Source organism: Falco cherrug, chromosome 13 (assembly GCF_023634085.1).
Source record: "Falco cherrug isolate bFalChe1 chromosome 13, bFalChe1.pri, whole genome shotgun sequence".
In the NCBI taxonomy this organism is placed as follows: Eukaryota; Metazoa; Chordata; class Aves; order Falconiformes; family Falconidae; genus Falco; species Falco cherrug.
In genome coordinates, this window is record NC_073709.1 from 9724072 (window position 1) to 9750018 (window position 25947).

General features: G+C 41.4%; 2 protein-coding genes across 5 annotated transcripts in view; one reads left to right on the forward strand and one right to left on the reverse strand.

The window, feature by feature from the left end:
- The window catches only part of MACROD2 (mono-ADP ribosylhydrolase 2), an 892531-nt gene that overhangs the window by 99664 nt on the left and 766920 nt on the right, over window positions 1-25947 (forward strand). The window lies entirely within an intron of this gene.
- FLRT3 (fibronectin leucine rich transmembrane protein 3) lies at window positions 2416-18461 on the reverse strand. 2 transcript variants are annotated; one of them, XM_055726158.1, is made up of 3 exons: window positions 18261-18461; window positions 10104-10857; window positions 2416-8985 (listed from the first exon to the last, which is right to left on the reverse strand). In XM_055726158.1, exon 3 carries the CDS (start codon window positions 8938-8940, stop codon window positions 6991-6993), a length of 1950 nt encoding a protein of 649 aa, XP_055582133.1. In that variant the 5' UTR covers window positions 8941-8985; window positions 10104-10857; window positions 18261-18461; the 3' UTR covers window positions 2416-6990. The 2 variants fall into 2 exon arrangements, with proteins under 2 accessions (XP_055582133.1, XP_005445651.1); XM_005445594.4 differs by lacking the exon at window positions 18261-18461 and having other exon boundaries at window positions 10104-11200.

Genomic DNA, 25947 nt, shown 5'->3' on the forward strand with positions numbered 1-25947 from the left:
TGCATGAGGACAGCAATTCAGCTGCCCCGGTAGTATTCTCCTGTACCTGACTTTTCACTTTGGCTGAATTTCAGCAACCGAAACAACTTCCAAGATCTGGGAATACCATGGGGTTTTTTCTTATTTTGTATTTTGGTATTCTGTATGCCATTTCTGTATCGGGGAGAAATGAAAAGGTTTTTAGTGGATGAAGTAGGTAACATGCCATTAATGACTTCTTAGAGTAAAATAATTACTTTAAAGACATTAGGCACAGACGTTCTGCATTATCAGCTAATACCCTAAAATATGTTTACTTGCTGGGCTAGCACTTTCCCTGTATATGGCTTGCTTTCTGTTAATGAGCTCATATTCCTTATGGGCAGTAAAATATTCTGTCAGGCTTCAAACGTTAAGTGCCTTCAACCTTTCTTGGGAAGGTTATTGTAACCAGGTAAACAAACCCCCCCAGTTTCTGTACTTGTCCACATTTTTACATCATTGTTCAAACTGTGTAGAAAATAAAAATAGACTGTTTCTAGTTTATTTCCTGTTAGAGCAGTGCAATGCAAGTAACTTTTGTTTCTAATTGATGTAGCTTAAATAGGGGGTGAACATACAATGCACACAATTGAAAAGTGCATAGGGTTTATACAGGCTTGGGTTTTGCATGTACTTCTCCAGTTACAATGTGACTTATTAAATCCTTTGCTTTGTCAGAACGTCAGCATTCCTGGGTTGAAGGGTTTTGCCTTTTCTAAAATCTTTTATTTATTTACTTTGCCATTTACTCCATGGAAAAACAGCACAAGTTTAAGGAAGCCAAATAAATTCCACTTTACACATACAGAGTAGTAGTCTAAGATGGTATGTAAGGTAAGGACATGTTCTTTTACTGTCTTAGCTCTAATGCTTGTTACAGTAGTTAAGGAAATGATATTAATATAGCAGGCTCAGTTGGATAAAGGCTTAGATTTGATGTGGCCTGCTGTGTGTTACCCAGCCTGAAAGATTTCTGCTTCTGGTCCCTAACTGCATACGTAAATACCGCTGCTCATGTGCATCTCAAAATAAAAAAAGTCCCAAATTTTGAATAGGCTCTTACGGTGGTGAAAACTGACTGATCTCGCTAACCTAGCGCAATCCTTGCAACAGAGGCAAGACTTGAAGTTAAAATCCTGGAAAAGCGGTACTGTGAGGAGAGATGGGAAAGGAGTTTGTGGGGAGATCTTTAACCACACCAGCACCTGCCTTAAATATGTGTTGATGTGAGATAGGCATTCACTTGAAATTGTCAACTTTTGCATCCAATGAAAACTGAAAGACTTGGAGTGAAATTATTTATGCCTCTTCAATTACAAAAACTGAGACAAGAAGAAACCCTAAACTAAACAAAACCAATCCCCACATCCCAAAAAACCCGCCTGTTTTCATGTGGAAAGCTAGTTGCCTAGTAGGCATTTATCAGGGACTAATACCACTGGAGGAAATCAGTATTACATAAATCGTATGTGCATTTCTAATAGAAATGATTTTTTAAATATTTTGCATAAATTTAAGAAGTTAAATTATGCATAATATGCAAATAATTTCATCCTTTTGTAAATGATGTTCCCACAGTTAATGATTAGAGAGCATCATGCAGTCTCTTGATTTTGAACAATTAAACCTTCCACGGCTGCGTCTATAGATAGATATTCCTTAAGCTCAGCAAGGGGACGGGAGTGCGCACTAGCACTTGCCTATGATCTCCTCCCTTTCTCTGATTACTTAAGAGGGCTGTTCAGGACAGAGTAGCAGCCTATATGAACACTATCAACCAGCTTGAACAAGTCAGATTATTTAATTAGCCCTATTAAGACGCTTCTATTTTTATAACTTATTTATGAGTGTTCTTGCTAAGCTTAGAAGGTCCAGCTTCAGATTTCAAAAAGTGTTTTCGGTTCATGTCATTAATCTTGAGGGGTTTTATACTGTGACTCCACTACGTTTTCATCCTAAGGAAACACAAATGGGCTCAGAAAAGCAGTTGAGTTGGGTAATACAATTCCGTGTTTCTGGCCAGCAGGTTTCAGGTGCAGGACATTTACCATGTCTGTGCGTGATGGACATTTGTTCAGTTTCCAAAATGTGTGTTGCATGCCTTTGCCTTAGACCACCAATAACCCAGAGGTTGGTTATTTCTTTTAACACCCATTTTGTTGAAGTGTTTTGGTTTCCCCGTGGGGCAGGAATGTTTCTTAGTTGTCACTTAAAGACTACCTTAAAATGAGTATCTTGCTTGATGTCCAGTGCTGGTAAAATGCAGGTGATGTTTGTTTTGAGCTAGATGCTCTGTCACTCTTGGAGAGATCCATGTTCTTTGTATGGTTTTATCTATAGATATTTTTTTTTTTTTAGAGCAGGAACTATTAAAATTAAACCAAACACACATTTACCAAAAGAAAAAACTTTCAAAGCAACTGTGTCCAGAATCTGATACCTGTGTCGTGGTTGTACCTTCAGAGTGTTTCAAAGGGCTATAATTTCATTGCAAGGGTAGAACTCCTTCTCCACCACCCCCAAAATTAAATACATTTGCAAAAAAAAGTGTAATTTTTTCACATCTGAATGCAGTCAGTGGGCTTTTCCTTTCTGGCTGAACCACTCTGGGCTAGTTTGGAAGAAGAAAGTCCCCAGTGACTTTATGCTTTTTAAAAAAACAAACAAAACTTCATTGGTCGTAAGTGCTGGCTTGTGGCTTGAAGCTTTTGTTATGCTGGTATGAGTAAAGAAACAGTTAATTAAACAAAGATCAGTCACAAGGTGATGCGGAAACAATACATGGATTTGGAAGCAAGATTAAGGTGTTTTGGAAGCAGGGGGTATCCATGTGAATTACGGTTCCATCCAAAAGTATCCCAAACAAACGTGGTTTGGATAAATCCAGGCAAATGGCATCTGCCAGCTCACATTTGAAGATTTTATCCAATTTCAGCTGCAGGTGAATATGCAAAATTGCATTCTCTTACTTAGTAGAGAAGTCTATATACATGCTTTAGTGAGTTATGTCATCAGTAAATTATTTTAATAGCAAATAAGGCTTTATTACTTTTGCTCTTGCTTTATTGCATTTGCTGCTCTACATTCAATATGTACAGCATTGGCACAATATAGCTTGCATGCTAGCTAGTGCATTAGCAGAAGAAATGGTAACTGTGTTCCAAGACCATAATACTTTGAATTTGGTACTGTTAAAGCCAGGAGAAAACAAAAACAAAACAAAACAAACCCCAAAACCCCACAAAAAAACCCAACAACACAAAAAACCACAACAACAAAAACCCCAACAGTTGTTGCATTTGAGGCTGTTGTACAAAGCTAGGAAATAATAGCTTATAAATCAAGCAAATTCAGTTCTGACTGAAAAGACAAAATTATTATGGTTTCCGAAGTACCAGGTTTAGGTTTTTGTGAGTCAGCTTTCAGGTAAAAACAGAACTGTGAGCAATTCAGGGTCGCAATATAAATAAAAATTAAGAGGTGATCCCCCGATAAAGAATGTAAAAGATACTTGGCATAGTATTTTAATATGGAATATACCGATTAAATTAACCCTGCACAAAGGCTTAGACAACACTGAAAAAAAATCCACTCCTCGCTTCACTATTAAATATTGAACCGTACATGAAATAACATGGAATTAGAAAATTACTTGAGAGAAGTTTTATGTGGATTAATGTTATTTTGATAGATGTGTTGAGTAAACTGCTCAGTGTAGTAATCCGATTTCCCTATGTATATAACTGTCTAATAGAACAGATTTATGCATGGTGCTAGAGAGCACTGCATGCTGTTACTGCAGGCTATGGTAAGCAGAAGTCTTGAAGAGATGGGCGTGACATGGAGCAGAATAGAAATTTATGTAAGTATCCAAAGGAAAAAAAAACCAACCCAGAGTTTACTTTGAAAGCAGCCTTTCATTTGCCACATTCTGAGTATTATGCACGTCACGTGAAAGTTGCTGTAGAACCTAAGGAAGATGTTATATGCATGGATGTGCCATTTCTTCCATCGACACCAACTGTGGCAGGAAGGCACCAGCTCTCCCTGCAAACCTGGCCGGGCGCTCTGCAGAAGACAGAATCCCTTGGCCAGGTTTTCACTCTTTCTAGTGCAGGTGAACTGGGAACAACTGGGCCAGCTTGTTGAAGTTGTTTTGGATTTGCATACTACTACCTCACAGTACATAGATTTCACATGAAAAGTCCTCGTATTTAAGTTTCATATACAGTTATCTCCTCCTCAAATGGCGATGTTTTTATAGCCCGTATGTGACCTTTGTATGGCATCACCCGAGATGCACAGCAGATGTACCATTACCAGGCTGCCTGCGGCTCAGGTGCCTTGGAAGAGGCACAGGAGGGTACTCACCCAGTGTTATTTCATTATCCTTTTCACAACACAAATTTGGAGTCACCTAGGAGAGAGTTTTTCATGTAAATAGCTTGAAAATTCAGCAAAACCTATTTAATTTGTTACCAGAGACCTGATGGCAAAGAACTTGTAATCTATTGCCAGCGATCTAGCCATTAAATGTATCTCCAATATGAGGTCCCTATACGCTAGCTCGGATGAAAACCAGCTCTGCCTGCTCCATCTGTGGTGGTTTTTCTTTCCCGCATACCACTCGGGAAGCCTTCTGCAGAAGAACGTGATGAGGCTCAATGTGCTCAGTCTTGGCTTTCTTGCCCTTCCCTAGATTTGTATCTGATGGGAAAAAGAGAGCAAAATAGTCTTGTTTAGTGCATTGCACTGAGCGGAGCACACAGTTGTTTAGCGTAACGTGCCCCTTCCTGTCACTTTTGGCACGGTGGATCCAATCAGTGCTCTGTGTGAAGATGGGATTTGTTTGAGGTTGGGAGGGAAGCACAGCGCTGCTTCTCCATCTGGGACTCCTCCACTGCTCAGGAACTGCAGGAGGCGTTTTTGAAGGTGAGGTTGAGGAAGCAGTACTGTGGCACAGGGAGTTTGTAGAGGACTTTCCCTGGGCACATCTGGAAAATGAGGATGGAGAGAGCTGCGTATTACTGGACATTTTGGGTCTGCACAGTTAGATGGGTTGCTGGCAGAGCTGTTTGCAGGCTGACTGCTGAAACCATCGGTCTCCGTGTTGGTCGCTTTTTTTCTTGCGGTCTTCCATCCTTTACCACTTTTAGGGGAAAGGACAGGGCAAGAACCGCTCAAGTTCTCTTAAAATAGAATTGCATTTGGTATACGTTTCTTCTTGTGTGAGATACTGTCCAAAATATTAAGTATTTTTATTTGCTGTTTCTGTTGAAAAAAATTGTATCTCTGGGGGTTGTAACTCCATGCCTTCCCTCCCTTTCATTGTTCACACACTTCAAAGTTATGAAAACTTGTTTTCCAGTAATTAATAATGAAGAAATCCTGCAAGTGTAACGCTGTCAAACAGAACAAAGAAAAAGGTGAAGCTCATGACCTGCGAAGTAGTAGGTTCTGAATGGGTTTCCTATCAGTGCACTGCAGAGGTACAGCATTATTTTGAACTAATTTTTCAACTTTATTCATCAATAAAACCAGTATTTTTCTTAGATAAGTTATGTATGAAAAAGTGGGTATTTTATTTTTTCCAGGGTTTTTTGTGTTTTTTTTTTTGTTTGGTATTTTTTTTAGTTTTTAAAAGCTTGATACATGTAGCATTGGATCAAGGCACACACAGGACTGGCCAAAGGGCATACAAAGCACTTTGGTTTTTTAGTTGAAGAAACAAGTGATTATGGCAACAAAGAGCAGCTTGGGGTTTAAACATGAAACAGCCCATAGTTCAGTAGGAAGGCAGAAACAGAAACATGTTACCTTACAGATTTATCAAGGAATTTCTGGAAAACTGCGACAGTAATGGGCAGTATTCCTGACTGTAATGGCAGTATACTGAATGCATACCTGTATACTGTTTGAGTTTAAAAAAAGTTGTATTCACCAATTGTCTGCTTACCTTTGTGACTAAAGTTTTTGAGACCTTGCTTGTATTATTTTTTTTTTGTCCTGCTCTTTTTTCCTTGTGAAACTGCACTTTCAGCCCTTTTTTTGTTCAAAGCAGTTTCTAAACGTTGTATCTGTCCTCCTGCCTTAGCTTCCCAAATGCCTGTGACCATACATCAACGTTTTCCCTGTAATAAGCAGACCTCTGGCTTTGATAACCACAAATCTATACCAAAACTGTATCTATCCTCTTGGTTTGTAGAGCCTAGTGCATTTTTTAAAATTTCCTTATTAGGAATTTGATTAGGCTTTCTTCCAGGGATCAATTACTTTTTTCACACGTGTCAAAAGCTTCAGTCTCATGCATGTCATCAATTTGATTATTTTCTTTTAAACTGGATTTTACCATCGTTGAATGGATATATCCAGACAGCTGATATTGCCCATTACTACACGCGTTTTTGTTTATTGAATATTGTTGTGGTTTACAGATTCAGCGGACCCAACATTTAAAGTTCTATTGAGTTTTTGCAACCACTTCTTGATCTTCCTGATTTGCCAGGTTCAACATTATTTTATTGATACCAAAGTGAAAAATGGCCTGTGCTTACACTTACAAGGATCTCAGATGAATGCTCTGACTGCTCAACACGGCAAGAAAATTCACTTTCACAGTCAACAAGTCATCTTACTCAGTAGAACACAAAAGTTAAATGGTCTGTAACTTCAATATTAGCAAGGAAAATACAGTACAAATTACTAAAAAATACTAAAATATAGAATTGTGGTCAGGTATCCCCACTACATTAATCGCAGCAGTAGCCTGAAATTTGAAACTTTTAATAAAAAGTTCTTAAATATAAATTATATGGCAAATGTACAGTACATTGCTTTGTCAGTCTTTTACTCCAGTGTTTTGCAGTAGAACAGCAACTGTTAAGTCAGTCTTTTCTTGTTTTCTTTAAAAAACGAAACAAAACCAAAAAAACCAACAAAACCCAAACCAGTCTTTCATGTCCTTCAGTATCATGAGTGTGAATGATCTGAATCTGGAATACCACTGTCTCTGTAGCTCCTGTTACTACTGCTTTCACTGTGGCTGTTCTTGTACAGATTCATGCCATTAGGTGGGAAAATGGTGTGTATTACAAATTCCTCCTTGGACACTTGGTCGTTGGTTATTGGTATCATCTGGAAAGAAGTCTCCCTGATTTCTAGGATGGAATTATCCTTCTTGGTTCCCGCTTCGGCGTAGTCATCTTTTCTCCGGCGTCCCTTGCTGTAGGCGCAGTTCCGGGAGAACAGGGACCCGTTTCTGTGGACGTACCAGCAGACCAGGGCTAGCAGCGCTATGGCCACCAGCGCCACCGCGCCACCGATGATGGCAGCTAAGGGCAAGCTGGAGTTTTTGTAAGGTTCTTTCTCTTGCTCCCGATTGAGGGTGGTGGTAGGGTTGTACATTTTAAGAGGCGCTGTCTCAGTCTCGATGCATTCAGGCGTTTCGTCGGAGAGATAGATGTTGCTGGTTTCCATGGGAACCATGCATACACGGTATGGCGATTCTGGTTCAAGAGCCGTGAGCAAATAGTCGTTTCTGTCGCCTGTAACTATCGTTTCGGTTATAGATCCAAAGGCGGGGCTGTGACCCATCTTGAGCCAGCTCAGCCTTAAAGCTGTCATTGGCAGTGCAACTTTCCAGGAGATGTGAATAGTTTCCGTGCTTACGGATTTCACAAATATTGTAATGATTTTGCGTACTGGGCTTGCTGTGGTTCTGTAGTTTTTATTTAGGTTGGGAGTTTTGATGTCTGGTTGTTTGGTGACAGAAACTGGCCAGTGCCCCTGCGCTGGGTATAATGTGTTTGGTACCGCAGTAGTGATTTGGATGGTGCTTATCATGCCGTTGTCCTTACAATCAAATAGTTCTGCGTTGAGGTCTTTGATAGCCATTCCACGTACTTTTTCTGGTGCCTGACACATCAGTCCACGTACATTAACTTTTAAAGGCAACGACTGTAACCAGTCACGTACCCATTTCATTTTGCACCCACAGTGCCAAGGGTTGTTGCGAAGAAAAAGCTGAGTGATGTTGTCCAGATCATCAAAGACACCCTGAGGTAAATTGCTAAGATTGTTGTTGGACATATCTAGCCGATACAACTGCCTTAAGTAAGAGAAAGCATTGGGTGGCACACGGTTGATGTGGTTTTCTTGAAGATAAAGCCTTCTTAGGTTTGTTCCTGGCAAATTTACAGGTGCGGCTGTGAGCGAATTGCGGACCAATGACAGTTCTGTAAGATTGACAAGATTCATGAACACTTTGTCTCCTAATCCATGATTATTGAGAAGATTTCCGTCTAAAACAAGACGTTTTAGATTTGTAAGGTCTTGAAGGGACAGCTCTGAAATCGTGGAAATACGATTATCATCCAAGCGTAGCTCTTCTATCGTTTTAGGCAAACCCCAGGGAATGGTGCTAAGGTGATTTCGAGAGAGAAAAAGAAGTCTGAGATAGATGTTGTCCCGGAAAGCTCCATCCTCGATGCTAACAGCGGAAACGGAATTATCATCCAAATGCAGTTCTTCCAGATAAGGAATTTGTGAAAGCGAATCATAAGTAATGGTCCTTATATTATTCTCCTGCAAATGCAGTTCCTTAACGTACTTAGGGAGGTTAGTGGGGAATTCATCTAGGCTGTTGTGGTATAAATATATTCTTTCCACCCTAAGCAAGTTCTTCAGTTCTGAAGGAATCCCAGCATTATTTATTTGATTGTTCTGAAGGAAGAGGGTAGTAGCATCCTCTGGGATTCCTGTAGGAATAGACGTCAAATCGCGATCATTACAATATATGAAACCCACATCACAGCGACATACTGAAGGGCATGGTTTGGCACTAACAGAATAAGGTGCCATGTCAAGTAACAGCCCTATTTTAGTCCAAACTAGGAAGATGCTCCAGGTTACACTAATCATGGTCAGGAATGATGAGATTTGTATACAGTTCTGATCTTCAACAATCTAAAAAAACCAAACAAACAAAATTATCCAGATCATCAGTGAAGAAACTGCAATGAAAATTCAACTTCAACATTACAGAAGACATCTGAAACACATGTATTATACCAAAAATCAAGCCCGTAGACACGGTTTACTTTCTTTTCCTTACATCAGTAATTGTACCGCTTCATGTACTGATTCATTAATAGGTTACTGTGCATAGTAATTGAAAATGTACAATCAAGTATGTCTAATCTGCGAATTGTTTTGCTTAAGCAAGAAGGGTCTTTCTAAGGATTGCTTCACATTTCACATGCAGAGACAATCTCTGTCTGCAGATACCACGTAAATACAGAGCTGGAGTTAGACCACAGTTCAAGTAAATCATTCTGTATCTGAAAGATAAGAAGTGATTCCTAAGCCAGCTAACTGCCTCAGGAGCCCTTAAGTGAACTATAAACCCTTACCAAACCCACAAGTTTAGCGGTAGCTATTTTGCGGGTTCAAAAAAGTCCTAATGGCAAAGCATAAAATACAGTCAAAAGAGCAAGGGCCAGTTAAGGACTTTTTTTCCAAGGTTTTCAGTGCGCTCAACATCATATTGTGTATCCTACCACTTCTGCAGTCTACTTTTCTTGGGTTTTGAGCTGGAATGTTTAGAAAGGTAAAAGTTGTAATTGGTAGGTAGCTAAAACCTGATGTGTCCGGTAGAGCGATGGCTTTCTAGTTGACTGGATGGAATATTTCATTACATGCTTAATTTCATGTTTAAATATTTGTCATTCTCAAAAGTCGTCTTACTAAGCAGTACACTAATAAGAGACTATTGGCAGGTTTAACCACATTTTCCCATCTTATTAGTTCAAACTGTGCAGGGCAGGATAATATAAATTAACTCTTGAGACTGGAATTGTACTTAGCATTGGTAGTGTGTTTGTATATTGAGCTCAAGCAATTAGCATTTTTATAGCTTTTAAGACAACATAATTCAATTACCATTGTAATTAGGGTTGTGAGAACTTCTGCAAGATGACCTATGCATTAAGCGGTGTCATGACCTTTTCTCTTGTGGGTTCATATATTAATTGAACTTTATTCTCTGAGGCACAAAAAGGAAAATAAATTAATATTGATCCTACCGTATTTAAAGGTATGAGTAAATTTTGTGCTTGAGGATATCCAGTGAAGGAATGCCTTGTGAGTCACTCTTACAGTTTACTCCATGGAGCTGTGGGGTTTTTTTTTTTTTTCCTCAACGGTGTTTACTCAGACGGTCCTTCTCGGTGGTGTGGGTTTCCTGGCTCCTGGCACGATACTCAATGAGCATTCCAACCAAGATTTATCATGGTACATAAGCACACCAGGCTGGGGCATAGAAAAGCTTCAGCTTGCCTCTGGTTTTGTCCTCATGTAAAGTCAGTGAATGAAGAGCCTCTTTTGTTTGGTTTAATGCCTTTAGCAGGAATTACTTTCTTTGTAACTCTTACAAACTCTTCTGTGCAGCGTAGTAGTCAGAGGTGGTAACTGCAGCGCTGCGTGATGGAAACTATTCATTATGCTGAGGCTTGAAGGATGGTAGCCTCTTCAGGAGGACAGGAATGGGGCTGCTTTTTCCTGTCCAGAATTATCCAAGTGCAATCTTTGTACAGTAGCTACATCCTGATACATCCACACCTCCTTGACAGAACCATTTTCCGACTCTCACTTTTTAATGCTTCTTCCAAATTTGTAATGCAGGAAAGAATTCCTCTTGCGCTGCAAGAATGCAATTTACTCTACCGTAGAAATGTCAGGCAATTCAGATGATTTTCTTCATTAAAAAAAAACCCACAAAAATATGATCTGCTTCCCAGAAAAGTCCCCTTTTAAAGCTTCCCTTGAACTCTTAGTTTCCTGCAAAGGTAAAAACAAACACAAAAATTGGAATTAATAACAACTAGTATTCAGTTGGGTTTTATACCCTATGTAACTCATGCTATGCTTATTGCATACATGACTAGCATATTTTGTTTTCCCAAAGTATTGGTATTTCAGCAAAATACAGAGCTGTTTAAGAAAAGGTTTTGCTGGAACTGTATTTTCCTTTTTCAATTACAAAATAAAAGTAAACCTGAATTGACAGACAGCAACAAAGTATTCCTAAATGATGTTTCCCACCTGATTACAAATGCCAGTCCTGCCTCCTTGGAGGAGGCCAGAATGGTTGCTTGCTTTGTGTTCTTGGTAAACGAAGATAGATAATGGTCATCTCCTTGGTTTTTAAATGTAAAGAGAGCAATTACCATTCGGTAGTTACTGGATGAAAGGGGAAATGTTTTTGCTAAATATTTCACATTTGCAATGTGCTGATTCAGAATTGGGGACCAGCTAGGCATCTGTATCAACTCTTTGACAACTGATTCATATGTGAGTTTTGTCCATTAAATGTGCTTCGTTTGTGGTCTGAACTTCTAAGCTATTGTTTGTATCTGTCACTTTGCACACAGTAGAATTGGTTATTAGACTGGCATTTAATCTGATTATTCTAATTTCAACATAGTAACAGCCAAGACTGAAAATATTTTTCCTCTTACTTGAATAACTGTAATTATTTGGTTATTTTTGGATGGTATTTTTAATCTGGGCTACTTCATGTCACTATTTTAGAAAGTATCCAGTGAGATATCAAGTCTGTGTTCCCTAAGAGCACCTAGTATGTCTGAAATAAAAGCGGTTAAATCTGAAATTAAAATGTCCTTAACGTTTACTTGCTTCTCTGTTTGGTGACTGCATGTTGTCCAGAGAACTGAGCAGAGTCTCCAGAACTGAAATGCTAGGAAGAAACAGCATGCTGAGTAACGCTTGCTGAGCTGCCTGCCTCACGAGCTTAACCAGTAGCTTCTGGTCCGTTATAAAATATGAGACCTTAACAGACAGTCTCTGTTTTAAACTCTTGTGTCCCACAATCTGAAGCAGATTCATCATGAAATAGATCAGTAATACTCCTATAGCAAGAGGATATATGCAGTGATACAAAATGACTGACATAGATACAAACTATGCCACTCTTCTTCATAGAAAAATGTTGACCATTAAAAAAAAAACCACCAAACCAAAAACGAAAGCCCGGTGTGACTGTCTAGTGAGGGAATGGTAAAGTCTCTTCTCTCTTAATGCTGCTTTCAGACTCATCTGAGCTTTGTTTTTGACCCTTGTTTTCTGCAGTTCTCTAAAGAAAATAGTAACTTAGAATGAGTGACCCCCACTGTGGCATAAGGAAGTATTTTAACGTATGTTTTATTTATGGGGAAAACTCAATCTGCGTGGCTACGTATTAGAACATAAGGGAATGCATATTTTTGATAGCTTATGTAATTTGGGCAAATTATGCAATCATCAGACAGTGGAACAAAAAGGCTTCGTGTTCTTCCAGTGTGCAGTTTTCTTGGTCTTATTACTGAAGTGTTTGAGAAAGAGGTCCAGGCTCTATTCCTGAAACTTTGAAATAAACAGTTGTTTAACAGCTGTAGAAAAAATGGTATCTCTTAGGAACTAATCTGAAGTTGTGATAGAACATAGTTTCTGGAAGTATATTGTAAAGTGGGAATATAAATTGCTTAGTTAGGCCTTCGAAGGTTACAGTAACTTTTAAGTACTTAAAAAAACACAAGCAAACAAATTTTCTTTAGATTCTTTAGACCTGTAAAAACCATGTTAGTATTAAGCAAAACAGAGGCTCTAGTATGCATACATTATAGATATATACATCTATGAGAAAGTAAGTTCATTTGTTTTACCTTTCTAGCATATAAACTGTTTCCTCTTTGCTCCATTTGATAATCATTCCTTCATTTATTGCCGCTATTATAATAGCAGTAATGTGTAGGATTGAAATGAAAGCACTAAAGCTCATTAAGTTCTTGGAATTTTTTTATCCCTTCTCTCAAAATTACATGATAACAAGAGAGAGAAAAATAAAAGCAGGTCTCTTTGGAGAAGATGACACTGTTTCAAAAATGTGGATTAAGGCTATACCCCCCACTCCCTTTTCTAAACTTAGAATAGTTTTCTTCAGGTCTTGATTGTTTGGTATCTCACACTTCCCTTTTATATCTCAAGCCATAGCTGAAAACAATGTTTTTGCATATCAAAGGCTCCAGTGATCTGTCTTCAGAGAAGAAGGGAATCCTGCTGCCATGCTCCAACCTTCCCCTTCTTGAGCTGTCTCTAAATATTCCCTGACATCAAGTCATTATAGCTGATCCGGCAGGATGAAAAGAAAAAGTGACCCCCACTGGCACAGACACTGTGTCCAGGTTTCTGCAACATCAAACTGGGAGGCTTCATGGACACATGGTTTTGAAAGAAGTCATTACTTTTGAGCAGAGCAGATTTTAGGAAGTGTGTGCTAAATTTAATTTTTAAATGCAAAAATGATGGAGAGGGGAGGTTTGGTAAGTAATGTCAGAACAACTGAGCAGCAGCTTTTTTGCTTATCTTTATTCCAAGTTGAATGTTTTCATGAACTTTGCTGAACTACATGGTTAAATTACTTTTCCCTGGACATTGTGTAAGCAAGCATATTACTACAGATAGCGGTAACGCGTGAGCCTTGCACGTGTATTTATTGCTGTGGTACAGCTAAGCAGGGGGACATCTTATTTTAAAATATTCAAAGTAATTTGCACTATACAGTGGTGTTCTTTGGCATATTTTTCCTGTATTTACTATGAGGTGTGGAGTCCTGCTGCACTCCCTGTCAATAGCAAAAAAAAGAGAAAAAATAAAAATTGTATACTTGAAAAGTTGGGACTTTTCCTACAAATGGTGCCAGGGAAATCTTTTCTTTCTAAGCTGTGATAAAATGTGAATAAAATAAAGACCTGCCTCACTCGAGGTCACACAATGCTTATTTGAATTTCTAATCCACCTCTGTGTTCTCCGGCAGGAACTCTGGTAGTTCAGCAGCTTCTTTCTAACCATCAAAGTAACAGGGGGAAGGGAAACAACCCAGTATTTTTAGATTATAAATTACAACAGTATGAGTTGCAGGTAACGTTAGAATATACAGACTTGATAAGCCTAACAATTTTGCTTAATCAGTGTACATATATTCCAGAATTACAAATGTATTTGTTTAGCATCTGGAATTTATCAGAAATGTAAGATGTGCTTAGTTTTTAAAATACTTGTGAAATTTCTCTACTGCATATATTGCCAGTTTAGCTTACGAAGGTCATGCTGCCTCTTAAATAACTTCACCGTGTTGTGAGGGTTTTTTGGTGGTTTTTTTTTTTTTTTTTTTTAAAGTAGTTCCACAGTGCTAACCTACACTTAAAACAATGCCCATACTTTGTTTTCTTTAAGTGTGTTACTCAGAGTTAAGTTGATCGTGACAGCAAAATGCTTTCTAAGCACCCTGTCTAGGAGCTGCAATTTCCACGATCATCATATTTCAGGAAGGTGCCCCAGTCTTTTGTTTGGTGCTAGGCAAGCAGAAGTTCCTCTCGCTGTCTTTCCAAGGGGTAAAGAATGCAAAGGAGTTTGTTAAAGCGAGAGTGCTTTGGTGAAATTTGTTTTGGGTTCCCCCCCCCCCCCCCCATTTACTTGTAGAAAATGTGCCTCCCCCCTTCTTGTGCTGTAGTTGAATATAGTATTGCTTTAGTCTTCCCGGTTTGAACTCAAGTGTCTTAAAAAAATGAATTTTTTAATGTGATTTTCCCCTCAAATACAAGTGAATCTGACTTAAAATGGATTCTCAGTAAAAGCTTGACTCCATGCCTAGGATAAGCCAAACCAGTATTTGAGTAGAGGATGGAAATGAACTAGGAGTTGTTCCCTTCTGAAGTTTACTTCTAAAACCTTTCCTAGTTTTGAAGAGGCTAGGTTGAAAAGATTCAGGCTATTGTGCTATTCCTACTCTCTCTTGTTTTGATTACTCTGCTTCTGCAAAAGTTGCATGTTAAAAAAGCACTTTGAGGGGGAGTGTTTTGCAATGCCTTTTTTTGTTGTGTTTTAGTGGTCTTTGAGTTTAGCCAATTAGGGCTTCTTAGGTTTTCTTTTGAGAACTGCTGCTGAGGTAACTCACCCATGCTTAAAATAAAAGAATAGGGAACAAATGCTGCCATTGTTTCAAAGTAAAATCCATTCTTTTTTTCCCCCTCTTGACAAGTTTAGGTGAAATTATACCTGATAGGGAGTTCCTGGCACAAAACGTTAGGCATGTGAAAACATTACTTAAAAGCTGGATAAAGTTTCAGTATTTTTTCTTTCCTTTTTAAAACAGTTGTTTGCTCATCTCCCAACTTACTAAACTTGCACCTCAAAAAATAAGACTTTAAAAACTTGCAGCTGTAAGATTGCTTTAATTCTTACAGCTCATGAAAGGAACAACAGAGTTTGTGATGATACATTTACTGAACACTTTGCAAAATGCCTGCTCTGAGTGATATTTGGTCGCTTAGTAAAAAGAGATGTAAGCAATCACGTATTAATTTTTCTGTATTCCTGTGCTTTGAAGTAATTAGGGAAGTTTCTTCAGAAATAACTAGCCATTAGCATACATGGGTCCTGCTAGAAGGAGACAAAGATGGCCATCCACCAACCCAAGCCACTTCAAATAATTGCAATGCAAAGTTTGCAAACTCCAGCAATTGCTTTGATTAGTCACCACTGCCTGAGACAGTATCTTTCAACTTTTAGCAATTGGTGACAAAGGAGAAATGAAGAAAGAAAGAAAGAAAAAAAAAAAACCCCGAACACCTCAAACCCAGAAATGCAGTTATTTTGTTCTTGCTGCAAAATGTATACACTTTATTTGGAGATTAAAGCTGGCTGTGAGTTTACTACAGAGTTTTTTGCCCACTGGGGGGTGGTACATGCTACAAAACCTGTACTTTTAAGAGCCACAAGTCAGATGTTTTTTGCTGCTGTCCAGTTTTCTCTGCTTTAATTACAACAAAGTCTCCTGTTGAGAAAAACAAAGGCAGCCTCCAAAGGAGGGAAATAAAAATATCGCTCTTTTAGAGAGTCTACAGAATCTTATTTCCCAGGCTGACTGTACAAACTATGGTATTTATCTGGTCATTTTCCAGTTAAAATAAACCGGTATGAATGTACAAAAAGAAAAGAAAAAGATAATTAGCATTTTAAATACATGCCAAGGGTTGTCACTGTTTCTGGGATATAGGAGGAGCACAGAAGGCAGGAAAAAATACAGCTTTTAGAAGTGATTAAATGTGGACGGAAAAATAGAAGAGCTTGATAGCAGCATGAATAGAAGGATTAGAATAACCTCAGTATATTTTAAGATAACTGGCTTTCTATAAACCCAGGTATATCTTCTGTTTATGAAATATTTGAAAACAGATATTAAACAGGACTGTATTGTATGGTTTTGGAATAAATTAAAGGAAACTCGAGGGTGGTGTTTGGGGTTTTTTTTATTTATTTTATTCAGGGAGGAGGGAAGGGCACTGAAACCTCTTAAGTATGACCTAATGTGTGGCATATATTGACAAGGAAAACATACTGATCTTCCTGTTTTAAAGCAAGTAATTCTTTTCTTTGTACACTTGAATTGACAAATGCATTTTTCACTCTAATTCAAAGAAATGTTCATTAAGACGCCATATCCCCAGGCAATAGCTGGTAAGCATAATTGACGCTTCTATCTTTTTGGGCAGTGTATTTTAGGCAAGGAAATTGGGGTCAGGATGATGATTTTTTTTTTTAAAGACTGAAGCGTTTTCAGCATCTTCTTTCTATACTTTTCTCTGCATACAGGATTTGCATGGAAATGCGAAACACGAATCTTCTAAGTGGCAATAAGAGAACAGATTCAGCTGACGTGCTCTTTTGCAGGAATCCAATGTAATTGTAAAGTAATTCTGCATTTCGGTGTAAATCTAGTGTAGAAAATAGTCAGCTGTACTCTGGGAACTGACAAGAATTGATCCCTTGAAGAAGGGAAGTGACTTGCCTTCAGTCCAAATTAGTAACCCATGGCTAACAGCACTCCGTGAATTAGTTAATTACATGCACTCGCCGTCGCGTTTGCAACACTCCTCCTCGCAACTTTGCCTGGCTGCGCCAGGGTTGCGCTCAAACCCCTCTGCGGGCGGAGAGATTAAAATTGAGGCTAGCTCAAAGAGAGGAGGGCTGAGCCAGAAAGGCAGCTCTCTGTGCAAGAGCAGAGCTTTGCCTGGCCAAAGGGCTGCCTCTGGGAACTCAGCAGGAACCAAAAGAGCCCCCCCCATATAATAATAGAAAAATTTAAAAAAAAAAAAAAAAAAATGGAGAAGCTCCGTGCGTAGCTGCTGCCAGGCAGGGCAGCTGCGGAGAAGCGGGGCTGCTGCGCCGGGAGAGGTAGCGGCGCTCGGGCTTCGCCTCATCAACTAAGTTACAGCTCCTAATTGCGTTCGGGGAAATTGGTAAAACAAAAGCCTCCGGCACACCTCGCAGCGCCGAAACCGCTCGCGGGGTGAGAGTAGCCTAGAGATGAAGGTGCGCAAAGGAAGAAGTGGGTGAAGTAATTCGCGAGCTATGGATAAACGCGTTTGCTGCGCTCGTACGAGGGCAGCCAGTCCCTTAATAAACTGGAAACCGCGGCGAAGTTGATTATAAAACTAGGCAAGGAGCTTGCGAATGCCAGGAGGCTGCTCTTCCCCACGAGCGGGTTGGAGGCGATGGGGCCTGTTGCATTCCTTCTTAACGTATGTGCAACCATTTTGTTCCCCCATCTCCTACCCGCAGACTTTGTGCGTGCGGAGCGGCAGCGCTGGGGAGGGGGCACAAACGCTCTCGCTGGGATTTTGATTGTACTTAAACATATGCAGAAAGGCGGGGGTGTGTGTGTGTGTGTTCTCTAACCCGGGGAGCCGTGCATGGCCCGGGCAGGAAGGTTTCCCCCCTTACCGCGTTAAAATGAGGGGCTGGGGTCCCAGGACGCGCGGGGGGAGCCGGCCCGGCGGCGCTGCTGTGCAGGTTCCCCCGGGCTTCCCTCCGCCCCCGCGGAAGGCGGCTCGGCGCTCCGCCTGCCTGGGCCACGGCACCGGCGGGGCCGGCAGCGGCCGCTCTGCGCCCCGGGCGCCCGGAGGGTGGGCGGGCAGGGGCCGGCTGCGCCCGCCGCACCGGCACTGCCCGCGGGGCTGGCCCCTGCGCGCCCTGCCGCGCAGCCAGCGGAGCGCTCCCGCCGCAGCGCCCTGCCCGCACCCCGGGGCCGCGGCGTGCCCCAACTTCCCGCCGCAGCCGCCGCCTCTAGCGCCGCACCCCGACCCGCGCAACTCCCGCGGAGGAAGCGCTCAGCCCGCACTTACCTGCGGAGCACGGAAAAGGGGCGATCCCGGCTGGAGCGCGGCCGCCGCGGTAATTCCACCGGTGGCGGGGGCCGGGCGCGGGGAGGCGCCGGCGGCCGGGGCCGGGCGCGGAGCGGAGCGATGCGCTGGGCGCTGCGCTGGCGCGGGGCAGCCGCGGTGCTCGGCGCGCGCCCTCAAGTCGCGGCGGCAGCGGCGAGCGGGGGGCGGGGCTTCACGTCACCGGGGGCGGGGCGGGGCGGGGCGGCGGCGCGGGCGCTAGGGGGAGCAGCAGGCGGCGCCGCGGCCAGGCGGCTCGGGGGGGGCGGCCCGCTCCGCTCCGCTCCGCTCCCCTGCGCACCGCCGGGCCGGGCCGCGCCCTTGGCTGCCCTCGGCGGTGTTTAAATTTTCCCCATTTTCGTGTCGGCGGTGCCGCTGCCGGCAGTGCCGGGGGGAAGGGGGGGCCCTTCGTCCCTTCAGCGCTGCCGGTTAAGCCCCGAGCCGCCGTGCTGTCGCTGTCGGTAGGGCTCCCGGCGGGGCAGGCGGCGCTGGCCAGCGACCCCCCGGCCGCTGCTTGCCCCTGGCTTGTGGCCCAAAGATGGGGGCAGCTACGGGTTGTGCCAGGTGCTTCCGACAGACAAACCCAGCGGACCGGTACCGTTGCCCTCAGCCCCTGCGGGCAGGCGGCCCCGCAGCCCCGGCCTCGCCCTAGCGCCGCGCCCGAGGCCTCGCAGGCTGCACTGGTGGCTTCGGGGGCTTCCAGGGGTTTATTTTGAGGTATTAGCACTTGGTGCAGTTTACAAGCAGCAAGTGGGTAAGAGCTGTCTGGTATTAGTGCTCCACCCCGGCTGGCGCTCGCTTGGCGATACGTTATCATGCCTGGCGGGGCCGAGGCCCGGGATGAGTAGGGCCTGGCTGGCCGTCAGCCTTCGAGAAATCTGCATCAGAAAACAAACTTTCTGCTCTTCTAACAAACCCCAAAACTTACAGTAGTTGCAGGGCAAGCTAGAATACATACTCCCCTGATTTTTTTTAATAAAACCTGGTTTCCCTTATTTTTATGGCTTGCTGGCTTACACAAGTAGCGTCAGATTTGGCAGATGCAGTGGATGTTTTGACTGTTGGAGTTTTTAAAATATTTTTCCATAAAAATGAGGGTTTCTCTCAAGGCAGAGAGCTGCTTCCTTTAATGAGTATCCTGTTCTCTTCATTATCAGTGCATAGGTGATCTTGGCCATCTCCTGCAGTGCTTTTGCCATGCGTGCTCACCCGCACAAGGATCCTGGGGGTGCCGGCGCAAGGCAGCTCCCCAAAGTTGTCCCTGCTCGTCCCAGTTGTCCTGCACTTGCACTTTTTGCCCGTATCAGGACAGCAAGGCCAAGCTACATTAGGTTCAGAGAGAGCTTGATTTCTGTAAGGCCTATAAAAACAGCAGGATAGTTGCACTTCCTGTGTGAAGTTTGAATATTTAAATTCACTTTGTTTACATTTTTGCAAAAAGAAATACAGGCAAACTGGAAAGTGTCAAGCCTCCTCCTTTCTCAGGAGGAATTGCAATAGATTTTTGAATGCTGCTTGATGTATTTGGTATTTAAATGTTTGGAACGTTATAGACATGCTCTATTTATTCAGCTAATTTAAAAACAAAATTCTAGATTGATTTTCCTTGAAACGAAAGGAGAAGGATTTATTTTTCTCTCTCCCACTTCAATTGTAATCTTTCTCTTGAGATGATTAATAATAATAATAATAATAATATAAATATAACTAATAATAAATTAACTTCAAGTTAAGGTTCAATTGTCTGTATTAATGTTTGCAGTAGAGTGAGCTGTGCCCTAACCATCTCAGTATATACAACTTTATCACATATACATCTTAATGTATATATACTACATTATGTGTATGCCATATGGATATGTATGTGCGTGTTCTATACAAACACAGGTATCCCTGGCATTACAGCGTGTCTGCGTCTCATCATGTGGGACAGAACAGTGGGCTATAGTAATGCAGAAGGCATTTTGAGATGCTGCAACTGTTCTGTAAAATGTTTTTTAAACTGAGATTCTTTTAAGATTGGAGTAGCATTTTTCAAAAAGGTCATGTATTTGGTATTTCTCGTGCCTGACTTAGTTATATTAGATAACAAATTCTAGCCTTACGTTGCTGTACCACATGGTGAAGTCTTAACATATATCTGTGGGATATTCGTAAAAGATGTATATGGTACGCATTCAGCTATCTTTCAGTTTTATTCCAAGGCTGACCCAGTGCTTATGGCACCAGTTAGAAATGACAGTAAATATTCATGGAGAGGAGAATTCCAAAGGGCACGTAAGAAATAATTAGGTTTTACCAGGTCACAGTTGCAGCTGCTCTTGAGTACTGAAATGTCTTTAATGTTGCAAGGAGATTTTTGACTGCACCCTATTATGTAAACTCCATAAGTATGCTTAAGACCATGGGTAGCCTTTAAAATGTTCTCCATAAAAAACCTGTTGTACATGCAGAGCTTGACCACATTCTCCATCTTCTTCTTAAAATGTAGAACTTCAAGGCCTCTTGAATTCCAGAAGAATGGAGGAACTCTCTTAATACCGATGGAGTTAGTCATATGTGGCAAATAAAAATATGAATACGTAACACAGATGTATCAAACCTTAGGACTGTAATGAGGTATTTTAATTGAATTTCTAAGTTAAAATAGTCTTTTACCTGTATTTTGTTTATAGAATTAATTAATGCTTGTGGCATGGAGATTAAAAGTTCTTGTCAGACCTATAGGGAAATTACCTTTCAGAAGACATGGCAATCTTGTTAACACTTAATGGACTGAGAGGGTTTAAGAGGTGGCAGATGGGAACACTACATAACATGTTTCAAAGAACTTTAATGCAAGTTTATAACACACGCTTGTAAGATGCCATTACGTGATGATGATGCTTGGTAGGTTTTTTCTGAGCACTCTGACGGTATGATAAGAATTGCAGTTCTGGGAACTCCTTCAGCCAAAGGTTGACCTGAATGACTTGCTATGACTCGACAGGCTTTCTGGATTTACTTTGTCCTGCTGTAGATCAGGTTCCAGTCATAAACATTTCTGGGCAGATATTTATGAAATGTTAAGAAACCAAACATGTTGATCAGGAAGCAAAATTGAATCTGAGATCACGCATCCTCAGTGCAGAGAACAAGATGTCTTCAAGCATCAAAACCAAACTGTTGCTTCTTTAAGCTTCCCAGGGACAGATTTATTTTAGATAAAGCTGAGAGTAATAGTTTGATATTCAATGAAATACGCTGAAATGGATGTTAGTGGGTTTTCGCATTAGGCTTTTGTCAGGCTATATTGATTTTTCAAAGCAGGCTGTACCAAATCCAAGCTAGGCATTGGTTGATTTGTAGGCATCTAAGAAAAGAAGACACTGTAATATATGAACTTTTGTTATGATACATGTCCTATAAAGTTTTCTGATATTGACTAGGTACAGTTTCTTAGCAAACACGTATTGCAGTTTGTATTAGAGTTTTATTTTTAAATGGTCTGAACCATTTCAAAATTAGAATCCGATTTTGGATACATTCCTTCAAAAATAAATGCCTGTTAAATTCAGCTTTCAGATTGTGTATGTACATACAGTACCTTGTCTTAGTGCAGCAGCTCTGTATCAAATGCAACAAAAATTAGAATGTAATTGTGCAAGACAGTCCACAGTAGAGCCAAAAAAAGGTATGAAAAGCCTAAATCTAAATACTTGTTTAAAGTTAGGTGGGCTCAAAAGTCCTGCCTTCCCTGCCACCCACCCCACCCCTTCCGCGACAGAGGAATGTGTGAGAGATAATAGTTGTAATTGTGGTTATTCTTTTGTCTGCCTGTAAATGCCAGGAGATTAGAGCACTGCACCTGTGTTGTCTGCCATTCCTCTCCCTTCTGTCCATATTCTCTCCAGCTCTTCTTTCTGACTCTCCTAAACAGCCCCAGGGAAAAGCCCTGTTAACTCAGAAACACCCTGGGTGCAACCACATCTCTATTTTTCCGAAGGCAAATAAACAGTTTTGCTGATGAGATCATGTGCTATTGATAGCAAAATTAAGTAACTTAATGGGGTACTCAAGATTGCAAAGCCTATTGATACTGAAAAATAGGAGACAAAACTCTGTAATACTCGGTTTGGAGTTTCGGAAAGCAGACATTATTTTTGGTGCCAGATGCACAGGGGTAAAGTTCCACCCAACGTGCATACCGACTTTGTTTTCTGTTTATCTGCATATGGCCGATCTAAACATAGTCATGACATTCTGAGAAAGTATTAGCATATTCATTACAGTTCCTTGAACCACGTGTTGTATCTGCACCTTACTACATGTGGCCTTATGGGTCGGGGGTCCTCTGATGGGTGTTTGGGACTTCTTCAGCCTCTCTTTGTCCTCCTCTTCGGCATCTTCCTCTTCTTGTTCTTGACCCTTTTGTGACCTTCTCTTCCGCCCCTGTTTTAGCATTTGTGGCTCACGTCTTGGTTTCAGACTGGTTTTTACCTACTTAGTAGCTAAACTATACAAGGCAGCGTTCTACTAGCAGCTAAACTACATAATACATCATTGTACAGCTCGGCCATGTCATGGATACACACTTGCGACATTTATAGTTAAGCACACTGGTAAAATCCCTCTGGTATCACTATAAGTACAGTATTTTTTTAGATTTTATTTACAGAACATACAAGAATGGATAAAGAAAGCTGAACTGGGTACAGTTCATACCAAAAGAGTTTACTCCTACTGCTTAAGGCTGGTTTTTTTGGGGTTTTTTTTGTTTGGTTTTTTTTTTTTTGTATTTAACAGGCAATTTCCAGTAGTTGTTAGATGTCAAACTATGAAGCTACCAAGACAAAAACTTTTAGGAGAAACAGAACTAACTCCTTCACAGCTATGGAGGACAAGGAGTTTTTGCTTGCAAGCTTGATGAAGTAGGCGCTGCTGTCAGAACAGAATAGGCTTTCTGTACACTTGACGTGGCTTTGAAAGTGTGTTAAAAGAAGGAGAAATAGTCTTCCCCCAAAACAACCTTTAAAACTTTAACTGCAATTGTTAGTAGTGTCTAGTATGTGTGAGGAAGAATCCCGTGGAGGACAAAACTGCTGTTCTTCCCTGAGGGCATTTCTTACATTTGCAAATTCACATTTTTATGGATGTAGCCTATACTGAGCTGAACAAAGCAGCAAATGCATTTTTACGCTTGCCTCTATAGTAAGAGTTGCTGTAGTAGAGAAATCTATTAAAAAACCAAAATTAAATGTAAAATCTAAACCTTCTGAAATGGCAGGGGAAAAAATGCTGCTGCCGTTTTGGTCTCGGATTGTCTTTCTTGGAGCTTTAATTGCTGCTTATGCAACAGCTGCCCAAATCTCACCTTCAAGAATAGAGTGATAGGCAAGGCAGTGGTGGTTTGTGGCTTGCTAAGCAGGGGCTTGGAATGGATGACTACTGTCTGTCCATGTACCTGGTTTGCCTGTTGCTGTTTGAACCCTTTGCTGCTCCTGCTGTCAACTGTTTAGGTACTAAGCAGACGTTTGTTTGGGGAAAATTCATGTTTCTTGTTGTATTTCCCCATGCAGTTTTCAGAAGTCTTAATTCTTCATAGCTATATACTGAAAGCTTGGAAGTCACATTCTTTCTCACAAGTGTATTTTCAGGCACAGAAATGGTTCTTCTGGTCCCTTCTCTTTCTTTGTATTAGTTCCTGATAAGCCCCAGAGTTTTGGCTGCCTCTCCTCTGACCATTGTCAGCCTCTCCCTGTGAGGCTTTCTGCGTATGCCCTACCTCGTACCCACCTCCTCTCCTCCTCCCGCAGTGCCCAATAGCTGTTCTGCTGCACACCAAACCCACACGGGAGCATTTACATTCCAGCTCTTTGTGCACTGATCTGCCATGGGGAGCTGCTCCTGCTGAGCTCTCTTCTCTCTCTCATTGTCCTTCTCCTTTGCCCCCCTTTTACGTATTAAAGACTTTCCTATTTTCTTTCCTTCTTCCATTGGTCTCTAATTAGGTGAGCAGTTTCATATAGGTCTAATCCAGTAAAATTCCAGTGGCCAAGTTCTGTGCAGATCTGTACTGTATTAGTTACCCAATTTGAATATTTACCATTCTTTGTAAATTTAAAGCAACTGCATGGGTCTAATGCTGCTGAAGGCTTTAGGTGGTGATCTGTTATCTCTAAAAAAATGTACACCCCCTGCTTAGCATGCAAATCAAATCAAATCATAGGCACGCTGTTTTGGCCAGCTGCACCACCCTGGTTATTTGTGGTGTTTGTGTCTAGTCTCTTAACGTCTAGCAGTAAGCTGGAGTCTGAGTCTGTGTATTTGCTGATTTGCTTGTGTAATACCTGGTTTTGAAATTATGAAAGGCTGTGTGCTGGTGTTGAATATATGAATAACTCAAAAGCATTTATTCTTAGGAAGGACTAAGTTTACGTTGTCTGAACAGACTTGTTTAGTTGTAAGTAGGGCTGATTATTCCATCTTTTCCTAGTCTGTGAGAGAGGACATTTCAGAAGTGGCTTTGCACAACAGCAGTTAATGGCGTTGGCAGAAAGTTACAAGTTGAGATGGTGATTAAAAATGAGTTAACAGGAATTTTGAAATTTCCCTGGCCTTGAAGAGTGTAGTTACATTTGATGAGATTCTGACTCAGAAAAAGGATATATATGCAGAAACTTTATCTCAGTTGAGAAGACAAGCCGCTCTTGTACGGGAATCAGCTCCACCGGCACCATCTGCGTTGAATCAGTGTGGAAGCTGGCTTGTCTTCAGCATCTGCTGGCTGAACGTACTGTGGAAAGCTCCTTGAAGCTAAACAGAAAAAAGAGTCATAAGGCATATGTGTATTCTTTCACATTTGCTTTTCCTAGTTATACATCATTAATACTGATCTTACTTTTTACCAGTGAAATTTTGTCTAGAATGTAAAGGATGCCTCAAATGTAAGGGAGATCTCATTTCTAAAGTGTTGGCATGCTCAGCAGAGGCATGCTGTTCCTTCAAGTCTCGGAAGCACATTCATGTTGGAGGGTTTCCCGGGTATTCCTAGAGTGATTCCTCTTGAGTTTTCACCCATGTCCCAGTTGCAACACCTGGATGGAATGACTAGAAACACTGATGAGTGGAGAGCAGCTCTCTCCTGCCAGCTGTCTGCCCAGAGCTTGCTGGTAGAGCAGGGAAGCGAGGAGAAGGCCCAAGACCTGGGAATTGCTTAGAACAGGTGATAAGCATGCATTCATTAGTTGGTATGCCTTGCTGCTACTGAGGGTGAAGTTCCTTGAAATGGTAAGAAGCTGAAGTTTCATGGGAAACCGGATCTGAAAGCCATTTCAAGCTTAGTATCTGGAGCATTGTTTTATATGTGTATATATATATATAATATTTTTTCTTCCTTAATCCATCTTTAATCTCCTTCCTCAATGTTTTTGTTCTTTGGCCTTTTGTGAACACACACTAATTGCTGCTGCCAGTCCCAAGGCCTTGGGGAAAACGTTGGGAATCATGGAAGAGAAGCAAACTGTAGAAACCCGTAAGAGACCTTCAGCTCTGTGACTCAGGAAAATGAATGCGTTTGGGATGAGCTCAGGGTGGATGGGGCTGTGCGTGATGTGCAGCATATGAAAGAGATGTCTTGTCTGAGAAGGTGATAACAGTAGCTTTGTTACCA